The following is a 19,068-nucleotide window of genomic DNA, read 5'->3' on the forward strand; positions in this document are numbered from 1 at the left end:
AAAAGGCAGATGCTCCATCTCTCCCTTTGCAGCCAGTGTACATACATACAGCATTTTGCACACCAGTGATTTGTGTCCTTGGTGGGCATAACTGCTGCCTCTCTTAGCTGTCAGCTTTCAGATTTGAAAATAAGGGATCAGCAGCCTCACCTGTCCCAGGGACAGTGTACGGGATATCTAACAATCCGGGATAGCAGCGGGAAACGGCGCTGGAATAAGGAAATTTCCCGCAAAAAAAGGGAAGGTTGACAGCTATGCTGCCTCTGTATGTCGACAAATACATGGGGTTAAGCACCATTTTTATACATGGGCCACTTTGTACCCTCAGTCCTTATGGAATCCCAACAGCGTGGGGAGGGTGCATAGAAACCACAAGTAGGGAAAAGGCTTTATTCCTCACTTCCAAATTCTCTGCCCTAAATTGCCCTCTCCTTAAGCTTCCTTCCTTCCTTCCTTTTATATCCCACCTTTCCAAGAAGGAGCTCAAGGTGCCATACCCAGTTCTCTGCCTCCTTATTTTATCCTCAGAACAACCCTGTGAGGTAGGCTAGGCTGAGGCACAGAGACTGGCCCAAGGCCACCCAGTGGACTTCATGACTGGGTGAGGACTAGAACCCCAGCTTCTCAGATCTTAGTCTAACACAGACCACTATGCTTGGATTAAGCTCTTGCCTTCTCAAATTTGTGCAGTTCTGAATGTGCACGAGTGACATGTGAGTTTGGAAGTGTAGTCCATGTTCCCCAGCCCAAAGGCCCATTGATTTCTCCAGAAGTAGAAGGTCTTCGTTTGTGCTCTCTCATTTATGGGATTCCTTTCCCTTCATTCAAGCAAATGAGAATAGAAGCCCACTACATATGGCTGAAATTGTGCAAGACTCTGCATGTTTGTTGTGTTTTTTTGGGGGGGGAGGGGGCTTCCCCTCTTTAATTTTCAGGAAGTTACAATAATAATAATCATTTATTATTTATACCCCCGCCCATCTGGCTGTGTTTCCCCAGCAACTCTGGGTGGCTTCCAGCAGAATATTAAAATACAATGATTTATCAAATATTAAAAGCTTCCCTAAACAGGGCTGCCTTCAGAGGGAACCGCTAGAAGGCCCTCGGCGCTGGACCTCAGTGTCCGGGCAAAATGATGGGGGTGGAGACACTCCTTCAGGTATCCTGGGCCGAGGCCATTTAGGGCTTTAAAGGTTGTGCTCGGAAACATACTGGGAGCCAATGTAGGTCTTTCAGGACCACTCCCAGTCACCAGTCTAGCTGCTGCATTCTGGATTAGTTGTAGTTTCCCGGTCACCTTCAAAGGTAGCCCCACGTAGAGCGCATTGCAGTAGTCCAAGCTGGAGATAACCAGAGCATGCACCACTTAAGCCTTGTTTGGTAGCTAAAACATTTGCAAATCAAACCTGAAATAAACATTCCCTTTAACAAACTTTTTTCATGATAACACTAATATTCATTGGTATGAATCCTGGCTATATTTAACTGTTAGCCTGGTAAACAAGGTTGAAACAAGCTTCTCATGCTAAGCAAGATTCAGCTGAATGTTGGCAGGAGAAAATTGGAACATGAGCTTCAGAATACATTTTTAAAAGCAAAGTATAATTTATCAACGGGAGTATAATGTTCTTCCTGCTTTCTGAAGGAGAATGGACAATGCCACTATTGAGTTACTTCAACCAATGGTGATACTGGATGATGATGAATCTACATCTCCAGGATTAACAGCAACACCCATAAATGCAAAAACCAACTAACAACACATTATGGCTGTTCAATTGTAGTGCTGTGCTTTTTATTGCTGGTCACCTCCCTGGAAATCTATTGAATGTAAGGTGGTGCTAGAAATGTTCTAAATTAAATGAGTAAATAAATTCGAGTTTGCATTTAACATTTTGTTTCATTTTTTACAAAATGTTCCTATTTCTTAAGTTCTGTCTATCATTCGCAGCTCATGTCAAGAGACGTATTCACCCAACCTACCTTGAACAGTTCAGTTTTGGAGATTATTATGGTCACACCTGCACCATGCATTTAAAGCACGCGGCTTCCTGCAAAGGATCCTGAGAACTGTACTTGGTTAAGGGTGCTGGGGATCGTAACTTTATGAGGGGCAAATTCGTGACAGACAAATGTTGTCCATTCATTCAATCATCTGTGAACATATTGTGGAATATCTGGATTCCTCTTTATTCGGAGCATGTAACAGAACTTGGATAAGGGAGGTTATCTTGTAGCCTGCTCTTTTGTCGTCTTGTAACCCCCAAACAGATCTTGCTGCCCACTTTCTTTCCTGGCCATGCACCTAACTGCACTGTCCAGTCTCTTTCCACATATCCACTTTTCTTGTTTCAAGCTTTGCAAAGTGAAACACCTTATCCCTTATTTTTGAGTTCCACATAATGTGTGTGTATGCACCCATATTAAGAGCGTAATACCCACACTTGTTGGTAAGTAGCTGTTCAATGAATTATTTTCTCTTATTAGGTTGCAGGAAAGGGGGTCTTCTACAGTCTAGGGCAGGGATTCCCAGACTTGAGTCTCCAGCTGTTGGATTACAACACCCATCATCATCCCTGAAAGAGAGCCAATGTGGTGTAGTAGTTAAGAGCAGTAGACTCGTAATCTGGTGAACCGGGTTCACGTCTCCGCTCCTCCACATGCAGCTGCTGGGTGACCTTGGGCTAGTCACACTTCTTTGAAGTCTCTTAGCTCCACTCACCTCACAGAGTATTTGTTGTGGGGGAGGAAGGGAAAGGAAAATGTTAGCCGCTTTGAGACTCCTTAGGGTAGTGATAAAGCAGGATATCAAATCCAAACTCTTCTTATTCTCTTCTTCCCTAGATAGGAAGAGCAGTGGTCAGGGATGATAAGAATTACAGTCAGAAAACAGCTGGAGACCCAAGTTTAGGAAACACTGGTCTTAAGAACCAGTATTTTCTGAACCTATACCCAGGTCCATTTGCCTACCTAAACAGCATCTACATATATTTGCATATCTTCCTGTGCAGCACTCATGTTACAGTAATTCTCATGCCACAGTGTAACACCCCAGCTTTCAGAACGTACCTTATATATCCTATTTTAGATTCTTTCATTACATTTTGGCCACATTCACACCATCCATTTAAAGCAGTGGCATGACACTTTAAACAGTCATAGCTTCCTCCCTTCCCCGAATTCTGGGAGGTGCAGCTTGCTAAGGATGCTAAAAGTTGTTAGGCAACCCCTATTCTCCTTGTTGAGCTACTGTTCCCAGGGTTCCCTGTGAACAATAAGTTATTGTAAACCACTCTGGGAATTGCAGGTCTGGGAAGGAAATAGGGGCCTCCTAAGAACTCTCAGCAACATTAACGAACTACAGCTCCCATAATTCTTTGGGGGAAGTCATGACCGTTTAGACTGGTATCATAGTGCTGCTAAGGTATAGGCTGAATGTGGTCGAAGTCTTGTTTGCTGTTAGTGAAAACTGAGACTATGTAATGCGGAAAGCGAAGAGGACTGGAAACCACACAGTCTCCAGAAATTATTGATTCAAATAAAACCTGGGGTGGTGGGTTGGCAGAACTTCAACTTCTTTTTCTTGCACACAATAAAAGTTGCAGATTAAAAACAAAACCTTTGCTGTTGAATATTTCTACGAAGAGAGCAGAATGAGGCAAGAGGGTCACCGAGTGACAAAACAGAGCAGTCTGGCTTTCTTGGAGCTGATTTCATCATCTCTGCTTCTGCAGATTGGCCTCTCTGCCTTCTTCTCTCCCCCCCCCCCACCGCAACCCCAGCCCCAACACAAACGCTGTCCAGCCACTTTTGCAGTACAGGAAACATCTGCTGGAAGGGAGGACTGAGGCTGGGTTACTTCAGGGCATTGGCCCACAGAACAACCCTGAAACTTAAAGCGCGTGCAAGTCATTTCGATATCTTTTCCCCACCCGCTGCTCCCACAAGAAAAGTTAATGAGAGAGCAGAGCTGCCTTTTTGGAGAGAAGAGCCTGAACGAGGAGTGTCCGGGGCAGGCCCTGGACGGGGTTCAGAAACTGCTGTTTTGTGCACGCCTTCTGGGAGGGAAAGGGCTGAAACCAGCTCTCGCTGCTGCTCCAGAGATGCCAGCAGACTCTTGAGAATCAGTAGAAGATTGGAACTTGGAACTGGACGTCTTAGGTGATGTGGAAATCATTGCTGCCATGCCAGAGCCCAAGACGATTTGGACAGTGCCTACGTGCTGAGATGCAAATCCTGCCAAGAGTCCTGCAGACTGGGTGCCTGTGTGTGTGGCATTGCTGTGGTCTGCTGCGAACAACATTGTTGGGATTTCTCCAGCTGAAGGCACCGCTGCAAAAGCCACTGGGCAACAGGAAGGCAAGGCAATATGTCAGCGAATAAACTTTTCTGAATGAACTTGTTTCTCCCAAAGCATCCTGCTGGAAGATTGATTATTCTTTTCTCTTTGCCTCCCCCTTCCCCTCCCACATGTGAGGTGGGAGTGGATAGTATTAATGCGCTTTTAAAGCAAGCATTTACTATTATTAATAATTTTGCTGAGTCCCGAAGGGAAAGTTTCGTTTTGTTCCTGAAATCCATGTACCCCTAAAGACTGAGAGCGAAAGGTGGCAAATGACATCATGGATTCTCTGTCGGAATGCGGAGCAGTTTGGAGTCTTCTTCTTGACCTGGAGGACAAGAGGCTTCTATGGTACCTGGAACGCCTGCATGAATTCTCCGAAGATTATGGCAGCTCTGGATGGGATGAGATTCCAGCTGTGAGTGTCTTCTTGCCAAAGCCATGCCTCCCTCTCACATGGATGTTCTTGTGCTAACTTCCCTCCGCTCACTTAGGTTTTGCTGGCAGGCAGAATCTGCCTTTGCCAAATTTATTTCCCCTTTTCAATTCCACGTGTTTTAATGTGTATTTTGTATTGCCTTGTGTGTCGTCTAGAGGCATCGTTGCATGCAGTGATTGATGAATGTAATGAATAAATTTTAGAACTGCTTATCCTAATCCATCACAAACATAGGGAAGGTTTGGAATCCAGTAGTAACAGCCTTTATCACCCCCTTATGCGCCTCAGTCAAGTCACACTGAAAATGAAATCCCGGTTCCCTTAGCTTTCTCTGGGTTTTTGCAAAACTTTGGGCCTAGATTCCTCCATCTAGTTTACTTAGCCTTCATCTAAAGTTAGTGTCAACTAAAAACCCATTCTTGGCCTTTTGATAATCGTTTACCTGGCAACAACTTCAGGACATTTGTAGTTGTCTAGCGTATATTACTATGGAAGCATAATGCGTGCGCACATGAAAACACACACGCACACACACACACACACACATATATGGAACACAGTTGTTATGCATTCAGTCTTTCCAAAATGAGATACAGCAATTAAATCCTTAAGGGCTTGACAGTTGGGCTCCTTCTGTATGATTATGTGGCTGTTTTATCTGAGCTGAGACCTCAGAAGTTTTTGTAATGCATGAGAAGGTGTGTAGCCAGCTGGAATTCCTGTTCCTATGGGATTCCTACTTTTATCAAAAATAAGAGAGTTGCAGCAGGAATAATTCAAGTTCTAGCTGGGTTCAGGATGCGTTGCTGCTTAGGACTACAGCATTACGACAAAGTTGCAGTATCCTCACTATCTTGAAACTTGCAAATTGGGTTCCGTACTGACACACGGGAGCCATGTCCCTTGTACATTCTTCCCAACAAAAGAACAGCTAGGGTACAAAAACAATTACAGATTGCTTTCGAACTCACAGCAGTAGCCCAGTTTTAAGCAAATGAGCTATTTTTTTTAGAAACCAGTCATTGTCCTGTAACTATTCATGGCTGCTTCTTGGGTCTGTTAATCCATTCACAATCGTGCGTTTCCTCCTGGCTGAAAAAGAACTGATCTGGGCTACCCCTAGCCATAAAAATGGTTTCTTCATTGGATTGATAGTGAGGATATATCTGGTCCCACCAAGACTCAAGCTGTTAGATTTCAGCTCTAGTTACACCAGCCTCAGTTGCCACCAATGTTGTGGATGTCCCTTCAAGGTTTCGGTTTTTGAGCATGTGTTTGTATATACTATATACAGCCGTACCTTGGTTGTTGAACGGAATCCGTTCCGAAAGTTCGTTTGACTTCCAAAAACGTTTGACAATCAAGGCATGGCTTCCGATTGGCTGCAGGAGCTTCCTGCATGCAATTGGAAGCCACGTCGGATGTTCAGCTTCCAAAGAATGTCCGCAAACTCAAACACTCACTTCCGGGTTTGCGGCATTCAGGAGCCAAAACGGACGAGTACCAAGGCGTTCAGCATCCAAGGTACAACTGTATGTGGGTTGCCAAATAGCTTCCATTTCCCCAGAACAGTCCAGATTAAGATATCCATTTGCCATGATTCTAGTGTGACCACTTATTTATTTGATGGGAAATCCTATCCTATAATGTCTCCTTGCTCCATAACTTAAGACTCCATCAATTCAAAAATTGCCACCTGGGGATGCTATAAATGGGAACGTCCCGTCACATTTTCCATTATTTTATCCCTTATTTTATTATCCCTCCTTAACATGAAGTTTTATAGAACACCTATTGTGACTCTTGGTTCAAAATAAAACCTGTGGCTTCAACTATATCCATTTATCATATGAATACTGGTCCAATGTTCCACCCACAGATCTGATTAAATAAATCGCCTTGATAATATAAAGTAAGCCTAGGGCAAGACTATTATCTCCCCCACACCTTCTGCTGGCCTGTCCTCCCTTCTTGCCTTCTTGGTCTATGCCAAAACAAACAAATTTTGAACCCTCGATAAAATAACATAAGGTTGCCCTGATTAAATGTCAAAAAACAGTACCTTCATTTTTAATTGTTGCTTGAAAAATGTAGATTGCTTTGATTAAAATGTTTGGGAGGCTTTTGATGCAGACTATGTCCTACCCTCTCCTATGGTGTTGGGACTCTGCTGTGATCTAGACAGAATGGAAAATCCCCTTTTTCTTCTGCTACTCCTACAAGTTGTCACTCTCTCCCATATCTCCTATTGTTTCCCACCATTATCAGCCCTCTCCCAACTAGCTTTCTTCTTCCTTTCTTCAGCATTTTGTAGTGGGATAATATCTGTCTTCACCACCCACTGCCTTCCCCAACGCTTAGTTAGAGATGCTAATGTATCCTTTTATAGTGTACCCTTCTTGCCACTTTCCCTCTGATCTTCTTTACCTCCCTTTCTTTCTAATGAACTCTCCGCCGCCGTTCGCAGGTGCTGAGCCCAACCTACAAGCAGCGGAATGAAGACTTCAGGAAACTCTTCAAGCAGCTCCCCGACTCAGAGCGCCTCATAGTTGGTGAGTCCTCCCTCAAGTATTTCCCCCCATTGGTGAGAGCAGAGGTTTCGGTCGTGTTGTAAATGTCAGCCTTTCTAAGTCGGGATGCAGAAAGTTTCATCCTTGGCAAAGGTTAAGTATCTCCGAAAGAAAGAGAGGCCAGACCCTGGGTACCTGCTTCCTTTGTAGTAGAAGTTAAGACTTTTGGGGACATCACTGAACTTGGTACTCGTTTTCCTACCTGTCTGACTAATTGTAGTCCTTGGAATATACCTGGCATCAGTTTCATGGTGGTTCGGGGCAGATGGTATGGAAGCCAACAGGTATTGAAGAAAGTAGCTATTCAAATTTTAAAGTTCGTCCTTTGCACTCTTTTCACTATACTTTGGGTAGCTTGCTGTTGAACAAGTTATCTGCACCTACAGAGATGTTAGGAAGGGCAATTATTAGCAACTGTAAGAAACAGTCTATCTTAAATCGCTTGAAAACCTCGTAGTATCATTTTTCTTATCTAGCTTTCAGTTGGGTTCGTTAGCGAACATTTGGTGGTTGCTACTGCGACAGAGATGAAAACAAAACCTAGTATAATTTTTCCTATATGGATGAATTTTCTATATGGCAAACTGTTTTTCAATATTTGAAGATGGGAACTATCATAGTGGAGAAGTGTATTTGCATCAGAAGGCTTTCTGTGTGCAGATCCTCTTATTCGACTCGTAAGAAATAATATAATATCTCAGATCTTTTAATTCTGAGGCAGAGATAATAACTATCAGCAAGTAGTAGTGAAAATTAAGTACTTCTTGTATTCATGGATTGATATTTTCTCTTGTGGGACCATTTTTCTTTTCAACTTGTTTTATTCCTTGCTATGGACCTACAAAGTGTCTCTCCCTCACAAGGGACAATCTTGATACATTACTGCAAATACAGAAGAGTTTGTGAAATTTCCAAAAAATCATGCTAGATGTACCCAATTCCCTTTTTAAAGAATCATTGCAGAATTGCTGTGCATCCCAACAGTCAATAAATAAGGAACCCAGGGGCATTCAGAGTAGATGGTGTCTGATAAGTGCTCCTTGTATTTAATTATTTTGATTGACATTTCACCAAAAAATCAGGCTTGAAAGTGATAATGGACAGGGAGATAAACCTGTTTGCAGAAGTATTGGAGATCAAAAGAAACTGGGTTGAAAAGTGATCAGAACTGGAAACTGAATTAAAGGAATTTAATGTGAAAGTAAAAGAACAGAAATCAGCTAAGATGAAAGTGTCCTAAATAATCTTGGTTATGTAAGGATCTGCTTCCAAGATGTTTTAATTTGTGGATTTGAATGTGACTCGCATATGACTGATTATTGCTGTCATCACCCGATTGTTCACAAAGACAGATACAATAGTAAATATATTGCAACATTTTAAGGACTTGAATCAGTGATCTTTTCACTCAAAGAAGAAGCTTACATCCTGGGTAATGGGAAAGAAACGATAGAAATTAAGTAGATAACTTCATAGTTGATAACCATTAGACAGATTGTATGTGGGGACGCATGCCGTAATAGAGGGTTATCTTTTGTTCCTACTCTGAAACATGATCCAGAACAAACAAGAGTAGATCTTTATCAATTTATTAGTATTCTTAGGACCCAAACCCGATGGAAAAGCTCCCTTTCCTTGTTCTTCTCTGATAAGTCTCCCATATCTCCTGCCGCTTCTCACCACCATAAGTGCTCTCCAGACTAGCTTTCCTCTTTCATTCTTTCCTGTTTACACATTTAGCAACTGTGTGAATAACTTTTAAAAAGGAAATAGCAGCCATGGAAGCGTAATTTGAATCAAGAGCCTGGTGTGAGGATTGGGGGGGGGGGCTTTAATCCATTGTCCCATTGGAGCTAATCCAAGTGATGATTATTACATTTATATACACCTTTTCTCCATGGAACTCAAGGTAGCACAGGTGGTTCTCTCCCCTCCCCATTTTCTCCTCACAACAATCCTGTGAGGTAGGCCAGTGACTGGCCCAAGGTCACCCAGTGAGCTTCATGACCAAATGGGGATTTGAACCCTGCTCTCCCAGCATCTCTAACTTTGCTGGCTCTCATGCTGGATTGAGGCACCTGCTAGTTGCTTCAGGAGAAAAGTTTCCAGTCACACTAATAGTGTCTTGTCCAGCTTGGCCTTTAGGTCGAACACACCATATTTTGAAAGCATAGAAGAAGACTTTGATCCTTGAGCCAACCCTTTGAGGATGAGGTCATCTTTTGTTCCACTAGGTCAGGACCTGTTTATCCTGCCATCCAACTATTTCAGGAATTAGTTTTCAAAGTTCTTGAGGAAATGGAACAGAACCCTCCCCAGGGTAGGGAACAACAAGATGGTTTTGAAAGGGATATCTTACATTAGGACAGGGGTCAGCAACCTTTTTCAGCCATGGGCCAGTCCACCGTCCCTCAGACCATGTGGTGGGCCGGACTATATTTTGAAAAAAATAATAAAAATGAACGAATTCCTATGCCCCACAAATAACCCAGAGATGCATTTTAAATAAAAGGACACATTCTAGTCATGCAAAAACATGCTGATTCCTGGACTGTCTGTGAGCTGGATTGAGAAGGCGGTTGGGCCGCATCCGGCCCACGGGCCTTAGGTTGCCTACCCCTGCATTAGGATCTATCTAGGAGGCTGGTTAGGGTTGGATTAGTATAAGTATGGATAGTAGTAACTGTAAGGTAGAACAACCAAGTGCACTTTTGCTGCCTCCATTGGACACCAAACAAGATGTATTGAACAGAAATTAGAGCTTTTCTTTGAGAAAGGAGAACAGTGGGATAGGTAGTACTGAATACCAGGTTTTGAATAACATCTCTTCCCAGGAACTTCTATTTTCTGAGTTGCCTCGTACAAGAACGTTCTACCCTCACCAGGAAGAGCCTTTGTTTCAGTCAATAACTTCACATTAGAGCCATTCATCCTGATGTGTGGGGCTTTTGATTTAAGTCATTACATCTCAAGCAAAGAGTATTTATAGGCTTCTGGAGACTTCATTGAGAAGTTACAGTTGGTTAATTGAATGGAAGGAAATGCTGTATTCAAGTCTATTGGCATTGGAGTCTTCTACACAAGTATTCTACAAAGGGATACACCGTGTCTGTGTATTGCACTTCTTTATAAACCCTTGCTGAAATACTTTCGATCAAGTATTACTTTAATCAGCTAACACACAAATACACACATTCTCTCTCTATTTTCTTTTGGTAGGTGAGCAGTGTCAACATGGGATTTTGCACGGCCCTTAGATGGCAGAATTTAAGCATACATTTGCATCATTCACATTTTATTAGGATCAGCCACCACAAGCTCTCGCGAAGATTTAACATGCCAGGGGAACAGAGTGCATACTCTCTAACCAGTGAATGAAAACTATGAATTCACATCCCGTAATTCCCACAATCATGACATACTAATAAATCAAAATTTCATTTCTGCATGATCTTGTTATGTAGTGACAACATAATTCGGGGCATGTTTACAATATTGGGTGATGGTGGGGACAATTCTAAACATGTTGATTTCAAATTTGAAAGTATATTTCTAATGAAGGAAGGTTAATTTCCTGTTTTAATGAAGAAAAAGTGATGCAGACTAACACCCATCTTTGAAAGCTCAATGGAATCATGCAGTCATAGAACTATAGAGTTGGAAGGGACCCCAGTGGCCATCTAGTCCAACCCCCTGCAATGCAGGAATTAGAACTAAAGACTCCCAGACAGCTTGGACAGGCAGCCAGACAATTCAAAAGGCACAAGCTCCCTTTGTTCTCTCTCTTCCACCAATCCCGTGCAAATGTCCCTGTTTACTTGCCCTGTTCACACTCCTGATCTTGATAAGAATACACTGCTTCTGTTATGACAGTTTCCCATCCCATTCTCAAATGCACTCCTTTTGGCGCTTGCTTAAAACATTTTTGTTTTGCCAAGCCTACCCAGAAGTACAGAACGTTTGCGTGTGTTTTGATTTTAGTTATTATTTGAATGTCTTAAATAACTGCGCATAACTGTCTTTACTGATAGTTTTATTCTTTTTATAAACTTGCTTTGAGGTTGTTTCTACAATATATAAATTTAATGGGGAAAATATATAAAAATAATGTATAAAAATAATTTATCATACCGGCAGTTTTTATGTATCAGAAGGAAATAATGCTTACAGCTCATATTTTAATTCTAAGGCAGAGGTGCAAAGTCAGCAATTTGTTCATCATGATCTATTTGGAAAGTACTGTATAGTAAGAACAGTACAAGAGAAATTTTTTTTAAAAAAAATAAAAACTTCTCTACCTCATTTTGAGCATTTTTTCTTGGGGTGTGCTGTTTTCTTTTATCTGTTGCTGGCTTCATTACTCAGGAGGCCTGCACCTCATTCCTGATATCTTTTAGGGTCACCCATAAAGTACACCCCACATCAAGAGGAATAAGGCAGAGGAGCAAAATAATGAAAGAGGAGGTACAGTGGTACCTTGGTTCCCGAACAGCTTAGTTGTTGAACAAATTGGCCGCAAACCTGGAAGTAAGTGTTCTGGTTTGTGAAGGTTTTTAGTAAGCCAAATGTCGGATGTGGCTTTCACAGCTTCCAGTTGAGGGCAGGAAGCTCCTGCAGCCGTTTGGAAGCCGCGCCTTGGTTTTCTAACGGTTCCAGGAGTTGAAAGGACTTCCGGAACAGAATAAGTTCGACAACCAAGGTACCACTGTATAGACCATCGAGAGGAGGGTGCAAAGTGTGGCTGGGTAACATTTTTGAAAGGCAATGTGCTTCATCTCTCTCCCCCCCCCCCATTAAGCAGCATCCTCAGATATACAGTGGTACCTCGGGTTACAGATGCTTCAGGTTACAGACTCTGCTAACCCAGAAATAGTACCTCGGGTTAAGAACTTTGCTTCAGGATGAGAACAGAAATGGTGCGGTGGCAGCGGGAGGCCCCATTAGCTAAAGTGGTACCTCAGGTTAAGAATAATTTCAGGTTAAGAACATACCTCCAGAATGAATTAAGTTCTGAACCCGAGGAACCACTGTACTCATTTTTCACTTTATTCTGACAAATCTCCCAGGCACATTTCCTTTCAGTGGCTTCCCTTCACTATTTATCACATTTATTAGTCACCCCATGCCCAGGAGGATCCCCTGGGCAGCAAACAGTTGAAACAATTTAAAAACACAAGTCCAATAAAGCGGATGAGTTTTCATGTTGCCATTATTTAGACTGTAGCCTTGCTGGCTGTGCTGTGCTTATTTTATACCATGTGTGACTCCCAGCTGTTTTTAGATTCCTAAGAAATATGCATTGTTTCTGTTGGTGATGGCAACACCCTCTTACCTCTCTGCAGATTACTCCTGTGCACTTCAAAGAGACATTCTCCTGCAGGGCCGACTCTACCTCTCTGAAAACTGGATATGCTTCTATAGCAACATTTTCCGCTGGGAAACACTGGTGGGTGCCTTCCTTAGCCCCTCTACCAACGGGATTATTTCAGGACCGTTCTGAAAACGCTGCACTCAGTCGGTTTGCTAACACTTTCCTTCGTCTCCTTTATTTTGTTTTTGCACAGTTGACTGTCCGTTTGAAGGACATCTGCTCTATGACCAAGGAAAAAACTGCACGGCTCATTCCTAACGCTATCCAAGTTTGCACTGACACTGAAAAGGTGCGTGCCAGAATCCTCGGTTCTTGACGCATCCAAAGAATCGAGTGCAGAGGGCTCTGCTGGTAGACAGGGAACCTGCTCTGAACTCTTGAGTTGAGACAGACAAGAGTTGGCCCCAGGAATTGACTGACACGGTGCAGAATTCCATGGGGTGCATTTGACAGCTGCAAAAAGAAAATTTACTAGTAAAATGAGCATAACGGTAGCCTGGTGGATCAGGTCAATGGCCCATCTAGTCCAGCATCCTGTTCTCAGTTTGGAGTGAGACAGTAAATTTTAAGGATGCTTCCATTTGAGGCCTTATGTCACAAATGGGTCATTCAGACCCAGTTGTCCTGTATATACATTTGGCACATTCACTTTCTCTCATTCCTGGTTTCTCAGTTCAGGCTGGCATTTTTGAGACAATGACAAAGTGTGGGTGCTACAAAAATCACATGTTCTTAAGTGGCACCAATTCCACAGTAAAGCTCCCATCTGAAAGAGAGTTGAAAGCGGCAGGGTATTTATATTTGTCTTGTTGTTCCTTGAACCAAGCAAGTTTTTGCAGAGTTTTGAGACAATGCAAACCACTGCAGGATGTGTTTACTGTAGGTAAATTTGGGGTGTATTATATACAAACAGTGAGCAGTGATCCTTCACTCAGTTCTACAAAAAACATCTAGGCTCATTTGCCCCTATGAAGCCTTTAGCAAGTTCCCCTTGGACACAGTTCTTGGTCCTTGAAATGACGACTGAGAGTGCAGTCCTACAACCATGTACCTGGGAGTAAGTCCCATTGAATTCAGTGGGCTATATGTCTGAGTAGACATGTATAAGAATGCACCTATGCCTTTGCTCATTCTCCATCACTTGTTCCTCTCTTACTGTTGACATTTCAATTGTAGATTCCTTGGGTAGAGGCTTGTTTCTCTTGCTGATAAAAACTCTCAAAAGTTTCACTTATGGCGCTGAATACCTTAATCATAATTTAATGATGTGTGCTGAGGGTGGTGTATCACAGGCTGTCGGTTTGGCAGAAACAGTTAAATGCAGAGGTCAACAGGTGAAAAGAACACTTGGACCAGCTCTGTGACATGCATACTGTTCCCTGGACCACCCTAGCTGTGGAAAAATAAATTCAAGGCTATGAAACGGATAGTGTAACAAAGGGGTGTTATGTAAGTAGCTTACTGAGTCTAAGTTGCATAAGTAATGCATTTGCTCGTTTTGCCTTACTACCACCAAGCTTCTCAGTTCTCATATAATTTGATCGGAAAATAGCAAGCTCTCTGCTTCACTTTGCCAAATCTCTGTTCTCCACAGCACTTTTTCACTTCCTTCGGCGCCCGAGACAGGACATACATGATGATGTTCAGGCTCTGGCAGAATGCCCTCCTTGAAAAGGTAAATGGAGATGTGGGGACACTCCTCACATAGATATGAATCTGTTTATTTATATGAAAGGTACAAACTCTTCCCTTTTGCAATGCTTTGTCAAAGAAGCTGACAAACAGTAAAACTCACATACTATAACGGAAAAGCAATTAGAACAGTACAGGTAAAAAGGACACTCTAACCACACGTCAGCATTCTGAACGTGAGGTGCCACAGCAGAAAAGGCCCCAATATTTTGAGTTTACAATTTTTGAGTGCTCCAAATACTGTGTCTTAGTGATGCTTACAGCACTCTTATAAAGTTCACCTGTATTGCCGGGTGTGATGTATGAGAGGCGGTAAGTTGATTAAGAGAACCCATTGATGATAATTGAACTGGGTACATCCTTGTTCATGGCTCTTTGGTTTTTTAAAAAATAAAAAGGCTACACTGCACCACCTCTTTAATTAAACTTTTCCCCTCTGAGCTTTGCTTTGTCCTGGACTATGAGCTTTGTCAAGCCTCACCAGAAGTTCATCTTGTTCAGGAAGAATGCACCGGGTTTTTATTTTTTAACAAATGGTTTCTTGTTATCGCCCTCTTTACACAATCTCGCCTTTCCTAGCCTCATGGCTTACAAACCGCAAGCTTCTTTCTGAATTCCAACATTGGTTAGAAATTTTAAGGCCCTGTTTTGATGATGTGATTATGACATGCCTTCCTGCGCACATCCCAACAGCTGTTTGGCTTGGCTTTCAAGGACTTCTTTCTCTTTTCCATCTCCCTTTTTTAGGGCTACCAGTGCATTTGACCCTTTCACATATTAACTTTTGAGAATCCAGCTCTTCGTGTACAAGGCTTCCATTGTTTCAGTCTAAAAGCCTCAAGGGAAATATATATACATGCATATATGCATAGATAGCTACCAGCGACTGTAGTCTGCTTCAGATCACTTTTTCTTTAAAGTATTGTTGGTGACGTGCAGTTGGTTTGGTTTTTTAAATAAACTCAAATCATGATGTTATTGACAATGGCTACCTATTCTACATTTGTCAACATGGGAATTCTCTGCACTGTGGCTTCCAAACCAAGGCATCGGTCGCAAGAGCCTTGCATGATTTTCACATGTGATGACACATACAGTTTTTTGTTGGTGCATTTAGTACAGATCTTGTGGCAGAAAAAAATAGGTAGATGTCATAATTAGGTTTGGAGCCATAAGCAAGCGTGGTTCGTCTGCTTGGGTTTTGTCACCTTCCTATGGAGAGGTCCCAATCCACAGTGTTTCTCTCCACAGCCCCTGTGTCCAAAGGAGCTCTGGCACTTTGTGCATCAGTGTTATGGTAGTGAACTAGGGCTGACGAGCGATGATGAAGACTACGTGCCTCCTGACGATGATTTCAACACGATGGGGTACGTTGAGCTAAAGCGTGCGGAGACGTGTCAAACAAACTTTAGCGCACAAGGGTCAGAAGCTGGATCTGCCTCAGGCACTCGCGTGGGCCAGGAATGCTGGATCAGGCCAGGGTGGGAAATATGCTTCATTTCCTTCTGACCTTACTATGTGCAATTTGCCACCCGCACCATGTATGCCTGTAACTTCATGTATCTGAGGAAGTAGATGGTAGTCCCCAAAAACGTGTCCCATAATGCATCTGTTAGTCCTTAAGATCATGGAATCGTAGGATTGTAGGGTTGAAAGACATCATCTTCCCCAACCCCCTCCAGTGCAGAGATCACAGCTAAATAATCCTTGACAGATGGCCATCCAGCCTCTCTTTAAAAACCTCCAATGAAGTAGAGTCCCCACCTTCCAAGGTAGTCCGGTCCACTGTCAAACACATCTTGCAGTCAGAAAGTTATTATCTCCTTTCTTGTAATGTGAATCCTTTGCTTCAGATCCTACCCTCTGGAGCAGCAGGGGGGGAAAAGCTTGCTCCATCTTCCACGTGACAGCCCTTCAGATATTTGAATACGGCTATCGTATCACTTCTCTTCCCCAGGCTAAATGTGCCCAACTCCCCCAGCCGTTCCTCAAAGGGCTCGGTTTCCAATCCCTTGATCATCCCGGTCGCCCTCCTCGACAAACATTTCAGCCTGGAAATGTCCTCCTTAAACTGTGGTGCCCAGAACTGGACACGGTACTCCAGGTGGGGACAATGATGTCACAAGGTTTCTTTCTTGTCCTGGCTGCAACAGACTGCCTGAGCTCCCCTACGGGATTTTTTTTACTCCTTTGGTTTCACTCTCCGGTGCTTTTAGCAGCTGACTGATGTGAGGGCTGGCAAAATTCAACATTCGTTTCTGCTTGTTCTTTTAGCTACTGTGAAGAGATCCCCGTGGAAGAAATTGAGGTGAACGACAGCTCCTCGAAAAGCAGCATGGAGGCCAAACCGGAGGCGAGCCCTCAGCTTCCTAAGAAGTCTGTCACCAATAGTAGCACATTGACACCGACAGGAAGCAGCGAAGCGCCAGTCCCAGTAGGCATTTTTTCCTTTTGCAGAGTTGCATCTTTGATCTGACCCAATGCATTGTGTAGGCAGGGGACTGCTATTTAACATAGCTCCCCCAAATTAATTTTTGTCTTTCAATATTGGTTTTTAGCTTCTAAATGCAGGGAAAGCAGTAACCGCCATGGTTCTCTTCCCTAAATAGAGAAGGAATCTGGATTGTAATTAATCTAAATATTCAAGTTCCCAATGGATTTGGGTTGGGACACTGATGGTGGCTCTCTTGTAATCAACCTGGTGTGTGTATTTTGTTTTTAAAGCTGTAGATGGGTTTCTTTGTAGATAGTCCTTAATTGGTTTATAGTGGTGGATTTGTTTTTTTAAGTGTATTTACTTTTTAAGCATCGGTCTTACTATCTTCCACATACAAGTTCTGCAGCTGGGCAGATCGCCACTCTCATTCTAAAGCTTGGTGCTGAAACATTTTCTCACAAAGACCTGCCCACATCCTCAGAGCGCATTCCTCAAACGGCATGGCCAGTTCCTTCTCACTCAGTTGCCTTCTCAGCGCCATAGTCTCAGTGTCGTTCAGAACAATGTCCTCTCCCTAGACAGTCTTTTCCTTTCCTATTGTAAATTCAGGGCAGGTAAAATAAAGTCCTTCTTCCCGCGGCGTATAGTTAAACTATGGAACTCGCTCCCACAGGATGCAGTAAAGGCCACCAACTTTGATGGCTTTAAAAGAGGATTGGACAAATTCATGGAGGGCAAGGCTATCAACATCTACCAGCCACGTGGCTATGCTCTAACTCCACTGCCTTCTGCCAGGGCCCGGCTTGCCAGTTTCCCATGGGCAACTTGGTGGCTACTGTGGACTGGATGAGCCACTGCAGGGCTCTTTGTAGGTTTTTATGATCTTACTGCTTACTTTTCTAATTTTATTTTTTAAAAATATTCCTCTCTTCTCTCATTCCCCCCCTTCTTTTTTCAGTTTTGCATGGAAAACTTGTGCTTCCTCAATGCTTCCATGTACATTGGCCAGTATGGCCAAAACATCTAGGGGGCTCCACATTTTCCCCATCCCTACCATAAATATACAAAAGGAAGGTGCCCCAATATAAATGGATGTAATAAGAACATGGGGACGCGGGTGGCGCTGTGGGTTAAACCACAGAGCCTAGGACTTGCCGATCGCATGGTCGGCGGTTCGAATCCCCGCGGTGGGGTGCGCTCCCGTCGTTTGGTCCCAGCGCCTGCCCACCTAGCAGTTCGAAAGCACCCCCGGGTGCAAGTAGATAAATAGGGACCGCTTACCAGCGGGAAGGTAAACGGCGTTCCGTGTGCTGCGCTGGCTCGCCAGATGCAGCTTGTCACGCTGGCCATGTGACCCGGAAGTGTCTGTGGACAGCGCTGGCTCCCAGCCTCTAGAGTGAGATGAGCGCACAACCCTAGAGTCTGGCAAGACTGGCCCGTACGGGCAGGGGTACCTTTACCTTTACCTAATAAGAACATCTTGCATATAGTGTGATGGTTGCATATGTTTGTACCCCAGTGTGCATAAGAGCACCAGAAGAGTTCCAGCTGAAGGTCTGCCTGGTCCACCAACCTTCTTCCCACAATGGCTGATCAGATGCCTCTAGGAATCCCATCAGCAGGCCATGGAAGTCAACAACTCCCCTCTCCTGTTTTTGCTTTCCAACAGCTGGTATTCAGTGTCATACGGCCTCTGAGCATTGAAGCTCCAATTATCCCTTTTTGCTAATATCCATTGATAGACCTTCCTTGAAGGATTTATCTAATCCAGTGTTTCCCAAACGTTTTTGGGCAACGGCACACCTGTTTACCGGAAAAAAATCTCGCGGCACACCACCATTAAAGCCCCGCCCCGTGACGTCAGCGCGCAGCGTCACGCCGGGAGGGACGCACAAAAGTGAAAGTTTTTTCCCTTCCCCTTGCCGGGGTGGGAGGAGGCAGCAGAGCGAGGGACTGAGGGACGGCGGCAGCTGAGGCGGCGGCGATAGCGGGCGGAGGAGGAGCCGTCGCCGGGAGTTGCTGCTGCTGCTGTTGCTGCTGCTGCCCGGACATGCCGGCCTCCTCCTCCTCCGCTGTCTCGCAAGCAACCCACCCTCCCCCCGCTTCCCCAGACCGTCTCCCCCCCCCACCGCCGTGTCCCCTACCTGTGCTGCAGCCCCACTAGCCCCAGCGTGATCACATGGGGCACGTCCAGCTCCGTGGGCCACAGGCCGGAGG

The 19,068-nt window shown here is 43.9% G+C and overlaps 1 protein-coding gene across 11 annotated transcripts in view; it reads left to right on the top strand.

Annotated features, from left to right (window-relative positions):
* GRAMD1B (GRAM domain containing 1B) overlaps window positions 1–19,068 on the top strand; it is a 209,058-nt gene that overhangs the window by 167,654 nt on the left and 22,336 nt on the right. For 7 of the 11 annotated variants that reach the window (XM_077919744.1, XM_077919748.1, XM_028707618.2 and 4 more), the window contains 6 exons: window positions 7,249–7,333; window positions 12,694–12,797; window positions 12,916–13,011; window positions 14,317–14,397; window positions 15,666–15,781; window positions 16,689–16,848. In XM_077919744.1, coding sequence (XP_077775870.1) covers window positions 7,249–7,333; window positions 12,694–12,797; window positions 12,916–13,011; window positions 14,317–14,397; window positions 15,666–15,781; window positions 16,689–16,848 — 642 coding nt within the window. Of the gene's footprint in view, window positions 1–3,768; window positions 4,761–7,248; window positions 7,334–12,693; window positions 12,798–12,915; window positions 13,012–14,316; window positions 14,398–15,665; window positions 15,782–16,688; window positions 16,849–19,068 lie in introns of those variants that run through there. The other 4 variants (XR_013390914.1, XR_013390916.1, XR_013390915.1 and 1 more) reach the window with 2 other exon arrangements.

This window comes from Podarcis muralis, chromosome 15 (genome assembly GCF_964188315.1).
Source record: "Podarcis muralis chromosome 15, rPodMur119.hap1.1, whole genome shotgun sequence".
Lineage (NCBI taxonomy): Eukaryota > Metazoa > Chordata > Lepidosauria > Squamata > Lacertidae > Podarcis > Podarcis muralis.